General features: G+C 34.9%; 2 protein-coding genes across 2 annotated transcripts in view; one reads left to right on the top strand and one right to left on the bottom strand.

Annotated features, from left to right (window-relative positions):
* Positions 1-534: 534 nt before the first annotated feature.
* LOC112054412 (uncharacterized) lies at positions 535-12237 on the top strand. The gene is made up of 5 exons (XM_024094191.2): positions 535-804; positions 2444-2530; positions 3134-3325; positions 3862-3991; positions 4814-12237. Exons 1-5 carry the CDS (start codon positions 802-804, stop codon positions 4882-4884), a joined length of 483 nt encoding a protein of 160 aa, XP_023949959.1. The 5' UTR covers positions 535-801; the 3' UTR covers positions 4885-12237.
* Positions 11778-14073, bottom strand: part of LOC112054411 (uncharacterized) — a 19530-nt gene continuing 17234 nt past the window's right edge. The window contains exon 5 of the mRNA XM_052886154.1: positions 11778-13536. Coding sequence (XP_052742114.1) covers positions 13448-13536 — 89 coding nt within the window. The 3' untranslated portion in view covers positions 11778-13447. The remainder of the gene's footprint in view (positions 13537-14073) is intronic.

The raw sequence follows: 14073 nt of genomic DNA, 5'->3' as shown, positions 1-14073 counted from the left end.
GATGTTCACGACTTTGTACGTGTCAAATTCAGTTTTTCGCAAATCACGCGAGAACCGTGGATTTTTCCGGGATAAAATGAAGCCTTAATGTCGCTCAACATCTCTTCTATCTTCTAGTTTATAAAAGTAAGTCCCAGTAAATTCGTCTCAGCCATTTCAGCCTGGATAAATAGATAAACAAACAAAATTTTTAAAAAAGTTCGATTATGTTTTAGTATAGTGTAAATGAGTAAAAGCACTTATGAAATTGTTATTTTATAAACGCTACAAGTTTATAAAGTTGTACTCCTATGTATGTTAGGCTTATCCAAGTATGGTACTTATGTTTTTAGAATTCAGATGGTGGATTTGACACCCTCAGCCGTCCAAATGATTTTAATTATTCTTTATACAATAATATTAAGCCAAGATAAAACCTACTACCAAAGCAACTACGGTCCAAACTCCATAGTTATCTACCTAGTTGAACTTACAAATTTTTATATAATGAGGTAGGTCTGGCAAACACACGCCCTCATTCTATAAGTGACACTTCAGCCGACATCGTGAGAGAAATACGAAATGAGGCTAGTCTTTACTGGCCGAATAAATGCAATTACCAAGCACTCCCCCTTAACACCTCTTCCAACATTATCAAAACTCGTCCTTACATCGACGTAGTTCACAATGCTCTCGCATATACCATAAGATGTCAAATTACACCCGTTAGCGTCTCGGGCAGCAACAGTTGGGCTGAGTTATCAATTTTATCAATTATCAATTACCAGTGTTGTGAGTTATCAATTACTATTTTTATGTAAAATGGTAAGTTTATTTGTTGCATGCGTAGCCTTTGTCTCTATGCATTTTGCTAATCTGATATTGCGCATTACTTTCAAGTTATTTCTGCCTTATGGTACCATTTGTGCTCATAATACAGACAGATTTAGATATAGAGAATATCCCTTTTTCTTGTAATTAATATAATAGTTATTAAAACTAGCAGATGGTGGATTATCGCCAAAAAAGAGCATTGCTAAAAACACATACCTTCGCCCAATCTGAGGTGTTCCTCGAGTGCCTCACAATCGGATCTTTCGAAAGCAGAGCTAGGAATACGTCCTTCCATGCGTTGCCTTACGCCCAATCTGATGAATAGGTTTAAGCCTTGAGTGCCTGTAATTTCACAACAACATCTTTCGATGTGGTGCCTTACGCATCCAATCTGAGGAATAGGTTTAAGCCTTGAGAGCCTGTAATTTCACAACCGCATCTTTCGATGCGGTGCCTTACGCGCCCAATCTGAGGAATAGGTTTAAGCCTTGAGAGCCTGTAATTTCACAAGCGCATCTTTCAAACGTATTGCTAGGTGCACGTCCTTTAATGCGGTGCTTTACGCCAAATCTGAGGAATAGGTTGCCTTGAGGACCTGGAATTTCACCACTGCATCTTTCGATGCGGACACGCGGTGCCTTACGCACCCAATCTGAAGAATAAGTTTAAGCTACGAATGCCTCCAATTTCACAAAAGCAGAGCTGGGAATAAGTCCTTCCATGCGTTGCCTTACGTGCCCAATCTGATTTCACAAGCGCATTAAGTGCAAGAGCATGTCCTATGATGCGGTGCCTTACGCCCAACCACAGGAATAAATAGGCTAGGGTACATAAATATAGGCTACCCACAAATAACTTGACAAAATGTGAGCTTGAACAGTTTAAATCAACTTTTTTACTTTTTCCATCTATTTTTGCAATGAAACAAGTCTGTCATTGCTATGCAACTAGAAGGTATATATCGCAGCTGCTCACGTCCCGCTAGCGTCGCGTCGCCGTCCCGTTCCGTTCCATCGCGTCCGCTGTTTGTGCAAAAAATCTTTATTATTACTACTACTATAATATAAGCCGTGATAGCCCAGTTGATATGACACCTGCCTTCGATTCGGAGTGCGTGGGTTCTAATCCGGTCCAGGGCATACACCTCCAACTCTTCAGTCATGTGTATTTTATGAAATTAAATATCACGTGTCTTAACCAGTGAAGGAAAGATATAGTGAGGAAACCTGAGAATTTTCTCAATTCTCTATGTGAAGTGCGCCAATCCGCATTGGGTCAGCGTGGTGGACTCTTGGTCTAACCCCTCGCATTCTGAGAAGAGTCTCGCGCTCAACAGTGAGCCGAATAAAAAAATCTAGTCAGTACCTACTCGTACCTACATCGCAACTGCTCACGTGGTAACGTCGTGTCGCTGCCCCGTACCGTCTGCTGTCTGCTCAAACCGTTACAGCCGCTCTTAGCCAAGTTACACGTCGATTCTTTTTCTATAATCGTTAACTGTTCGAAAACTTAAAATACCTACTTAATAAAATAATGTAAAAAATGGATGTAAAAGCTCGCTTATTTAAAAGAAGATTTTAAGAAGATTTCTGAACTTATCTAAATACCTAATACATTTTTATTATTTCAGGGAAGAATGGAGCTCCCAGTTTTGGACAAGTGTTGCTTTGTACTGGATTTGAAGACGGGATGTATCGTCCTGGGTGTCGTGAATTCTGTAAGTTCCTGATAGTTATAATTTAATTAAATTGATGTATAGAACAGTACTATGTGTACTATATAGATATATTATGTAGATTGTAGATAGATAGATGTCTAAACATAACATTTGCATAATTTAAAAGTTCACCAAGACAATTTAGAAAAAATGTAAAAATTGTGAATTAAAAACTATAATACGCTGATACAATCCCTAAAATTACATTAACAGATTACTTTGAACATCCACTCTGAGTGCTTAAAGTCACTTATATAAGTAGGTAATTATTTCCTTTTTTCACCTTCGACTAAAAACCTTGTTATATTATTTTATATTATCAGATGCGACTCGACTTTGTATTCGAATTATTAAATAACAGACTTTCATACAAAGTTTGCCCCCAGCCTTTAAAAAAATATCCTATGACTATCTAACTGCTCAAGAGTGAGATAAGCTAAGATACATAAAAAATATTTTCACAATCTTACTGTTACTTCTTGAGATTAAAGAGATCACACAAACAAACTAACTACCTCTTTCGTTGTTTCATATGAGTTGGTATAGATTTATGTAACTCTTTCTATTATTAGAATCACTACAACCTGGTTGTGAATGTTCTAGATCCTAACGTTCGTGTTGGCGGTTATCCTGATAACGTTCGCGGTGGACTTGAAGGAGATGTCGCTGGTCAAACGTGAGTTCAGCGACGAAGGCGGCGTGTACTCCGTGCTCTACGCCTTCGTCGTGGTGTTCGTCGTGGTGCTGTTCGTCAAGTTCCTGCTCGACCTGGTGTTCGTCTGGGCTGTATATAAGGTAACTGAAGAAGATGACGAAAGAAATAGTAAAGGTTTATATTTAAATTGTGCCCCACGCCACAATACCTAAGTACTACTGTAGTGTCAAATAGATTTATGAAATAAACCTTTACTAATGTAGATGGCTAATTTGCTAACTTAGTAGACATATAGCCAGCTGGGCAAGGAAAGACGAAAACTCAAGTAGTAAAAGCATCAAAGACCACAGTGTCATGTTTAGCACAACATTGAAAAAGGTACCAGTTCAGCATTGAATCAAGCAAATGCTGGAGCACACAGCACTGATTTTCAGCTGTTACCCTGAATCAGTAACGAGATCCAGATCGAGTACACCCTTTTCACATGATATAGGCTTGCGTTAGACCACGATCTCACCAGATGATAAGTGTAAATGTGGCCAATGGTGGAAGACGCTTGCCCAGAAGATGTCTGTTCGTTCATGTCTTAAAGATACCCAATCAGGAAACACAGACTTCTGGTAAGAGTTCCATACCCTAGCATATGAAATGAAACACGATGCATTGATGTTTTCAGGAGAAGAGTGGCATCATAAAGAAGTACTGCATCTTCTGGATCGTGGTACTGGTCCTCCACGTGATCTGCTTCCTCAAATCTATGCCGCACATGGGCGCCGGACATTTGATTTCACAAACATTCTTTATAGGTATGTTTTATTTTATTGATAGTTAGAACAAAGACACTGATATCGCTCAACTAGTCGCATAGCTGAAGTGGAAATTGGCAAGGCACATGTTCGAAAAGCCAATGTACGTTGGGGTCTCAAGGTGTAATGGTGACCCTGCACCGGAAAGCGTAGTGTTAGTCAACCCCCCCACTAGATGGACCAATGGCGTAGATTGGCTTAGAGGGGCCCTGTATTAAAATTAGTTGGAGAGCCTAATAGACGTGCGGGAAATCCCAAAAATTTTTTTAGCATTTATGTTTTTTCTCCGGAAAGCACCAGCTTAAATGTGTGATTGTGGATTAAATTTTATTAATTTTTGCTTTCACACTAAAGTGTGTACCAATGTAGTCTGGCGGCTCCGTATCATTGTTGTGGCTGATACATTTATAACTGCGCACACTAGGTAGATCGATGACATCGAGCGGGTTGCATGAAGCCTTTGAATGCCGGCGACTTGAGACCGTTTTGATTCGGAAGTCATGTGGCGTGCTGATTCTCTTTCTGCAAACGTTAACGCTTCGAAAAATAATAAATGTATGGAATGACATTCAATATCGACAGGTCACGTGACCAAGTTGTCGATTGGATCTGTCATTTCCATACATTTTGTTAGTTTTCGGAGCATTAGCGTTCGTAGAAAGTGAATCTGACTTGCCACATGGCTAAGGCCTCTAGATAGAAAAGTTCCTGACCTATCTGTAAACTGTGTACTCGTAAATATTGTAGAAAACCAACCGATAAACAACCTTGAGGCGATGGAATTTTAGTCAGTGTTAATATAATCCCATTGTTTGTTTTCAGCTGAAAACTTCTACTACATTGCCGTGGTGCGAAGCTATTTGAAGTCAATCAACGAAGACGGGGTGTTGTAAACATGTCACGGTCTCGGCTATTTCTGTTTTACCGGGAATTTGTAATTTTTGAAACGATGTTAGACATTAAGGCTCGCTGCATACGTAACGTGTTTTATCTCGGGCGGGATTGATATGACATGTTATAGGATAGGCTAGACACTTTTTTTAAATGGTCTTAAATTTCTACTAGATTGGAATAAAATTATCATATTTTTTTGAGACGTGAATACAAAAAAAAAATATTTTTTTGACAATTAAATTAAATCATTTAAAAATATTTTTTTAACTATTCGAGCCAAAACGCTGTCAGCCATGGTAGTCTATATCTTATAGTTTCATGACATCACGTAAACACTAAACCTTGACCAAACGGTTTAGTTATTGTCAAAATTAATTAGTCATTAATTAGTTTGATGTTTATTCCTTTATTACATCAAATAATCTTGTGACGTCACAAAATAGACAACACCGTTTTTGTCGTTTGGAAAATATATAATTTTTAAATTGAGTTTTCTAAGGAATCCTTAACTTATTAATTAATATCGATATATTTCGAACCCTAATTCCGCGTAAGTACTATACGAAATTAATATTGTTTATATTAAATTTGATATGAATCTACTCTATAATTTTTTTTATTAACTACTCTACATTATTTTTTTTTTATGAAATATATACGAAAGTGACAGTGTACACTTCACGCGATGGACGGACGGACGGCGCGGCGACGGTACGTAATGTTGTGAAATCAGTATATCGTCGCCCCGTCCATGTCCGTCCCGTTTCGTATGCAGCGACCTTAAGTAGTCTGTAAACTCATAACAAAAATTCTATGGATGTAACGGTGAGTTTTTGATACATTTTAGAGTTTAAACTACTGTAAGTTGTTTCCTATTATTATCTATTACAAGATCCGAATTAGAGAAGTCCTATACCCATCCATTCCAATAAAGTATTGCGATTAAGTTGCTTTTACAAATTGAATTTCAAAAAAATTATTTACATTCGGTAAGTGGGTGAATAACATTTCTTTTTCATGACTATGACTACTCTTTTTATGAAATTGATAAAGTAAATTTTTTGGATTATGCCCAACTAATTTCGTCGGGCATATTTCGTGATTCCAACATATTTATACGGGTTTATTTATTTAGATACTTCCGGTTTTGTTAGTGAGTTGTATCCAATTGCGTTAGTTTTTTCTCAATTTGTATTTTAGTTGCAAAGTATTTAATAGTTTTATTGTAGCAGAATTTTTTTAATTTATTATTATATATTGTAAATAAATTTAGTTTCATATTTGAAAGTTACTAATACTATAGCAAAGACTTTTACCACGAAGTATTATAGACAGCGAATGTTCTCTATTACATGTTTTAGATTGAGAATTTCGATTTTTTTTCGATTTCGATTTCGAATTGAGAATAACTACAACTGTTTTACACGTTTCCCTGTTCAAAGATGATGATTATAATATGCAAACCGCATAATTATTTCTCACTCACTCGGTATGACGATATACTACAGCTCGTGCAGATTAACTTGACTCCTGGCCCGAATGATATTTTTGCAGTTTGTTTGGTTGCGTGTCAAGTTAATGCGCACGAGTAATAATGATTTAATTTCTAAATAAAAAAAGGGTTTGTTTCTACCGAGTTATTGATCAATAAAAGTGCAACTAAATATTACCTATAATCCAATAAAATGTAAGTAAAACACAATTCCTTGGACCTCTTCCAGAATAATAAATTTCTAAGTTAAGGCTCCTGATGTTCTTTATTTATTGTATTACAGATTATTGCAAATGTATTTTGATCTAATATTTATATACCTACCTGTATAACTTTCTGCGATGAATATTTTTATAGTTTTTTCTCTACAAACTTGGGTAAGAATGTAAATTATTCTTATTTTATTTACTGTATTGTTATAAGGCCTAATTTATGAGAAATCTTTTCCATCGAAATATACCTATATAATAATAATAATTTTTATACACAGTATACTAAATAATATTTTTTTAACAATAATGTAATTTTGTCATGTTTTGCACAGTAAATGTAGCAGTAAGTTGAAGGGACCCTAATTATTTTCTACTTTGAATGCCATTGGAAATGTTTCATAGGTTTTTCAAAAACTAAATTTGCCTCGTCGACAGGGTAGAAATAAGTTTCAAAATCACCACGAACTTTTATTTAGCTAGATGCCGCTTGTTCAATGAATAGAAACAAATCCAGTCATGTATTTTTTTTTGGTATATGGATGGCCTTGATAATGCCATGCATCATTATGAATCATCGATTCTATAAGTAATATAAAGATTTTGTAAGTTTATAATTTACTTATAAAATCGATTATCAAAACATTTCTTTTTAATAGGCTTAGTACAAGCACTTTTGAAAAGTCAGGTAGGTAATCAAAAGTAAAAGCGCATCAAATTTTATTGAAGCTGGGCGTTAAAAAATGGCGGCCACGCTGGTGAAGATGACATGCGGTATCTATCTTAATATTAAACCGTGGTTATTGCCAAAATTTTCAGAAACTAAGTATTTTTAACGCATTTTTTTGTAATACAAATTAAAATCTTTATATGTATATTATAGATTTTTTTATCAATATACTCTAACAAGATAGTTGGTATTATCTTTATATCACTTATATTTTAAATTTATATAAATCTACATTTCTATTATAATCTGTAATAATAATCTATAAATATATTTTATATTTTTACATTATTTATATGATGTATACTAAATATTTTTATAATTTATACGAACTACATTTTTATAAATACCACAGTCTAATGAGATTTCATGACCTTGTTGCTTAAAAATCTTTCACCGTCATATATTTTATGATAAACTTTTATATAAAATTGAAATTTTGTTTTATAAAGCATACATATTTAAATCATGTATCGTAAACGTTGTTTTAAGTTCGCCGTACGTAATATGTTTGTTTCAGACGAGAAGGGACGACAAAATATTGTTTTATACCAAATTCACACGAAAATCTATATGTACTTAAATAGGGACAGGACGGCGACTGTTAAATAAAAGCGATGTCGGCGCTGCGTCCTTTCGCATATATTTTAAATTACATGCCACATGAAAGCGTTGCACGTCGTATGCAACATCATTGTTGAAAGTGACTAGGTGAGTGCGTTATCCTCTTGCATTGTGATGCGATTGCGGCGACGCGCAGTCGTGCGTCAACGCAACGCAATGCAATGCGCAATGCAACGCACTAATGTGACCCTTACACGACGTCCCGTCGCCGATCCGTTCACCTCATATCTCTGTTCCGTATGCAGTGACCTTTATTTTGTTAACTGCATTGTTAACTGTTTTAGTGTATTTTTTATTAATGATATGGTCCGATGGAACCAAGTCGAAGATATTCTATATCCTTCTAACTATCTATCTAAGTGTATTATGTAAATACGTAATTACTAAATATTAAATTCATTGAAGAAATGAAAAAAAAAATATGTGAATAAAAATTTAAAAGAAGTAATTATTCATTGTTTATTTAAAATTGTTAATTTGTATGTTAAAATTGTTGTCCATTTAAATCGTGTCGAATATTTAGTAAGTTTCTAAGCTGCTATTATTTTAATGTGAGCTTTTTTTGAATTTAAGGGCTTTGGGGTAGTTACGAAAATTGTATTTTTTTTGGGGTTATTACGAAAATTTAAATTAATTACGAAAAAAAACCGTAAGTAGGCAAATTTTGCTCAGGTCTATGCAGGCTTGCACAAGGTTTTTAACTAGGGTAAGAATTAAACTTAAAATCGTCTATCTGGCATTAATAAGTCACTGAATACGTCTGTAGTTAGACAGGACAATAAAATTACATGTTAAATAATTATGAAACAGTTAAATATAAGCTGGTTAAATTTTCGTAACTAACCCACAGCGCTTTAATAAATAAAGAACGGAAAAGTGCTAACACTTTTTCACAGCACTGTTAATTAATATTTACACAGATTTTCACAAAAATATACATAGGTACTCGTATTTATTAGGTAACTACTGCTTTTCTTGCCTTGTTTTTACTCCAAAGTTCGTCTGCGACCACTTTAACGATAAGGCCGTCTTTTTACGCTCATTAAAAAATATTACCTAATTATTTTGTGAAATTCCGTGAATTTGTAATTTTGCTGTATCTATAGCGAATGTAATCTTTGTGTAAAAATATTTTGTGTTCAATTGTTATGTCGAATATATATTTTATATTTAGCATGATATTTGCTTGAAATGACTTGCTAAAAATAAATTCAGGTTTAATAAATTTATGAAAAATTATATTTATAACAGTCGCCTAGTATGGAATACGAAATTTGGTGTTAAAAAGAAATATAAATCAATAATGTTTCTATGTTATTGTCGATTAATATGTTAAAAGTTACTACTGCCTGTACAGTTGTAGATTGAGGGACTGTCATAGCCAGATCTTCTTCATTTTGTAAAAGCTGAATATTTGCCAGCTAGACCTCCTACCATAGATAAATACGGGAGGCAACTATGGAGTTTAACCATAGTGGCTTTAGGAGGTAGTCCTAAAGCCCTTTTAAAGTTAAAATGGTTATGGCTTGAAACCTGCTAAAAAAGATCCGTGTAAGAAACGACCTTCACCCATCTGTTTAATACATGAAAAGTGTTTTATACCAAAATTAGGATGTCAAAATATGTTGCGAGTAGGTTTCCTAAAAATCTCCTGGCCAGACTATCATTAATGACAGATAAGAACAGTTTGACCAGCAGATTTTTAAGCAATATTTTTTTTATTTTAAGACAAGTAAGCCCTTGACTTGACTGTTATCTTACCTTATGACGATGCAGTCTTAAATATTGTAAGCGGGCTTATTTGGAAGGTACGAGTTTATTCTACTCATACCTCTGACGGTTTCTACGTATCGGAACGCTAATTGCTGTGCTATACGTCTTTGTCGGTAGGGTGGTAACTAGACACGGTAGATTCAAAATCCTAAACTGACCCAAGCTGCAAATTGAACCAAGAACCTCTCTGTTGAGATCCACAGCACTACTAAATACGCCAGAGAGGTCGTCAAAAAACCTACGAATACTCGCAATATATTTTTTTACGTACTCGTACTATACTCGATATCAAAGCACTTTATCCATTAAACAGATGGGTGAAGGTCATTTCTAATTATCATCTTAGACTTTAAGTTTTCAGGGTTCAAGCTAAGTACAAAACGAAAGTTTAATATATTTTCCCCAACATAAAATGGGCATTCAATTATTCATATCCCCAGTCGTCAGTAAATTAGATTGAGGAAGGTCTGGCCACGGCATGTTCTAGTTCAGTACAGTTACTGTGTACGTAGGCACGGAGATAATTAAAAAATACGACAATAAGACGTCCTTCGCTTTAATTAGATCATAGATCGTGTCTATTACCTCTCTGTCCTCTATAAAACCGGAGGAATGACTATAAAATATACATCCACCATTTAAATAGAATATTTACACTTACATCCCCATATCTTGTGAACTGATTTTGATGAAACTAGGAGTGGACGATATACATCGATGTTTTAAAAACACTCGATGTATTGTATCGATGCATCGTATTGAACCGATGTATTGTTAATACTTCAACATCGAATACATATCGATGTTTTTCATTCGATACATCGAATACGCAAATGGGGATCCACACTGCGTATTTATCCCGTCAGATGGCGCATCGTCGATGGTTTGAGCAGCATTTCACCCCAGCATTGAAAAAAAGAAAGTGAGAAAGAGCTACAAAAATTATAACCTTTGTATCAACAGTTCATTCAAGTCTGTGCAAAAAACATTATAAAGACACGGATTATCACGGAAAATCTGCTATTATAGGATTGTAGAACTGCTTTTGTACGCTGCCTGTCTAACCTAAAACAATCGATGTTTAAGAAACATCGATGTATTTCTCAATACATTGGATTACCATCGATGTAACCAAACGATGCATTACATCGAAAAAAACATCGATGTATTTTTTTAATGTCCATCCCTAGATGAAACACTAAGAATCATCGCTGGAAAACCAGCTTTCAATAAAGAAACATAACGAAATAAGGTCACCAGTTTAAGGGGTTGAAAATATTCGACCGTTCATCCCCACTTATATTCCCATATCTTGTGAAAGGTTGAACTGATTTTGATGAAACATATCTAAGAATCATTGCTGGAAAACCAACTTTCAAATAAGTAGTGGTATGATGCCACAGGCGTGTTAACAAATAGACACACATAGCGGTCAAACTTAAGACACTTCTGTTTTTGTGTCTCGGTATACTTAATAGTCGATGATGGTAATAAAATTAATAATACTTACTTGTAGCCTTGCCAGGTCTCATGCTAAACATTGAGAGACACAAATACAAATATTACTATAAGTCATTCCTTTGGTAGTTCCAAATAAAATAAATATATCTATTACTCATAACTAAAACATTAAAAATTCGAGATAAAGTTATTATAAATGAAACTTCCTTCGTATATCTTGTTACATATCTAGAAGTTTGATGTTTATATATCGTCTATCCCTTTACGATGAATGTATCTACTACCTATATTAATAGGTTTCCTCAAAATCTTTTATATATAACATTATTGTAAGGGTCTGTTCACATATTTATCTACTAGAAATATTAGAACCCAAAGGCATTACAGAATTTCTATAAATACCGAATGTCTTACTATTTACTGTTTTTTTTTATGAAAACGCAACGAACAAAAATAAAGGCAACTATTGAACTATATTTTCAAAATATCCAGGGTCCAAATCAAACATACATGCAAAATATCATCGGCTTGACAGATTTAAATAGTCTTTTGTATATTTGGTAGGTAGGTAAAGGTTTTAAAGTATTTTTCACTCTCCTACCCTTAACCTCCATTTTCTAATCGTGATTTTAGTATTTTTGTATGAAAGGAATTTATATATGTACTAAAATGTTTTTCAGATAGCATGGGTATGTAGACAGTTGCCGTATGACGTTCATAATACGTACTGTAATCGTAAATTGCGGAAACTTAACTATTATTCTCAAAATTAATAATATTTAATATATTAAGGTGAGAATTTGGGGTTATATGATTAGGTAGATACATATTGTTAATATTATTTTTAGTACAGTATGTGAATGGACCCGTTAAAAGGATTTATATAAATATTACCCAACTAAATAAATCAATTGTTAAATGCTTTAAATGTTGCCATGATAGTTATTTACACAGATGTGACATTAACATTGGTTTTATAGACATTTGGTGTTTCTGACTGTTGTACAATCGCTTGGTTGAACGCATTGAAGTTAATATTGCAAAATAAATGAAATAAACAACTTTACTCATTGGTTTTATTCACATTAAAACGCATGAATCCCCCCTTGAAAATATTTTTCATCTCACTTGCTCGAAAAAGTTACTTTCTCTACTGCATAGGCAGGCGAAGTAACTTGGCACGATTCTATTCTACAAACGCTAACGCTTCGAAAACTAACAAAATGTAAGGAAATGACAGACCCGGTCGACAACTTGATCACGTGACCTGTCGATATCAAATGTCATTCCCATACATTTTTTAAATTTTCGAAGCGTCATCTATTGTAGAAAGAGAAACGACGTGTCATATGGGTACAGGCTCTGGTCGATAGTGAATGTCATTTGCATACATTTTGTTACTTTTCGAAGCGTTAGCGTTTGTAGAAAAAGAATCTAGAGTCCCTGGTAGTAGTTAAAGAATCAAACAGCGTGGTGGGTTTAAGCTAAAAGGACCAAGACAAGGAGGCCTGGTATACTGAGTCGTTCAAACAGACTAATAAGGATAAAAAATATTTCTTATTATTATAATCGTAACTAGATTTTATTCACATACAAAACAGTAGACAATAACGATAACAATATTAAACATATAAAAAGCGTATTTGATCACAATTGTTTGCCAGCAGTCTTCTACACATATAAACGACTGTTAGGTTAGGTTAGGTTAGGTTATTAATTAGATAATATTACAGTCCTTGGGTCTAGGAACAAAATTTTAGTTATGGCCAATCTGCTCAAACTTTGTGTATGTAATTTGTGCAATACAAGGAATAATAATGAGGTATAAGAAGGCTCGGAGTCACTCAACGGGCGACGGAGCGAGCTATGCTTGGAGTTTCTCTGCGTGATCGAATCAGAAATGAGATCCGCAGAAGAATCAAAGTCACGGACATAGCTGTTGAAGTTGAAGTGGCAATGGGCAGGGCGCATAGTTCGAAAAGCCGATGGACGTTGGGGTCCCAAGGTGCTGGAATGGCGACCCCCGCACCGGAAAGCGCAGTGTTGGTTGACCTCCCACTAGACCGAGGACATCAAGCAGTTTGCAGGGAGCCGCTGGATTCTGGCGGTTCGAGACCATGTCCAGCAGTGGACGTCCATCGGCTGATACTTATTGATGATGATAAATTTGTGTAAATCACAAAGGAGACCGACCATTTTGGGCCCAAACACGTTACAGATAAAATAAATTACAAGGGCCCAAGGACCATCATCATGTAGGTATGCTTCGAGGCAAGTTATATAGGCAAGGCAGTTTCACCGTCACCGTACATCTTCATCTTCCTGTAGAGACTGTTAACGACCGTTAAGTAGTAGATATAGTACACTGGAACAGAAAATAAATTAATGTAGGTAGATAACTCAGCGGGCGATTATGAAAGAAAGAAAATTGCGTTTATTTCGATATTTTGCCACACATCACAATATTTCCAGTACACCAGGTCAGCCAGGACAATACCCTGCGATGTGTGGCATAACCCAGAAAATGGCCCCAGTTCAGCAAAATGCTACGTGACCATTTAAATTAGAACACGTAGCGCTTATTTTCAGCTGGAACCACAGATTGGGTCCACCAACACAGCCAACACAACCTTATAATTTAAACTAATACCTACACAAACATTAAACTGAAAAATAAACTTAATAATAAACAAACTAAAGGAACTAAAATGAATAAAATATTGTAAAATTATTTCAATACTAATAATATATTATTATAATAAATGCATACGTACATATATTTTCAATGGATATATATTATGCGAGCAATGCTATAATTACGAGTATGTACGGCGTTATAGTATTAAAAATTAGATTCGCATTAGAACAAGTCATCTGATAAGTGACAACGCCAATGGAGGTT

This window comes from Bicyclus anynana, chromosome 16, assembly GCF_947172395.1.
Source record: "Bicyclus anynana chromosome 16, ilBicAnyn1.1, whole genome shotgun sequence".
Lineage (NCBI taxonomy): Eukaryota > Metazoa > Arthropoda > Insecta > Lepidoptera > Nymphalidae > Bicyclus > Bicyclus anynana.
This window is presented reverse-complemented; position numbering and strand designations above follow the sequence as displayed.

Excerpts from the sequence above, each read along its gene's own strand:
- LOC112054412 (XM_024094191.2), top strand. Across the intron at positions 2,531-3,133 it reads TCCTGGGTGTCGTGAATTCT|ATCCTAACGTTCGTGTTGGC; the intron begins GTAAGTTCCTGA and ends TGAATGTTCTAG. Across the intron at positions 3,326-3,861 it reads TCGTCTGGGCTGTATATAAG|GAGAAGAGTGGCATCATAAA; the intron begins GTAACTGAAGAA and ends TGATGTTTTCAG.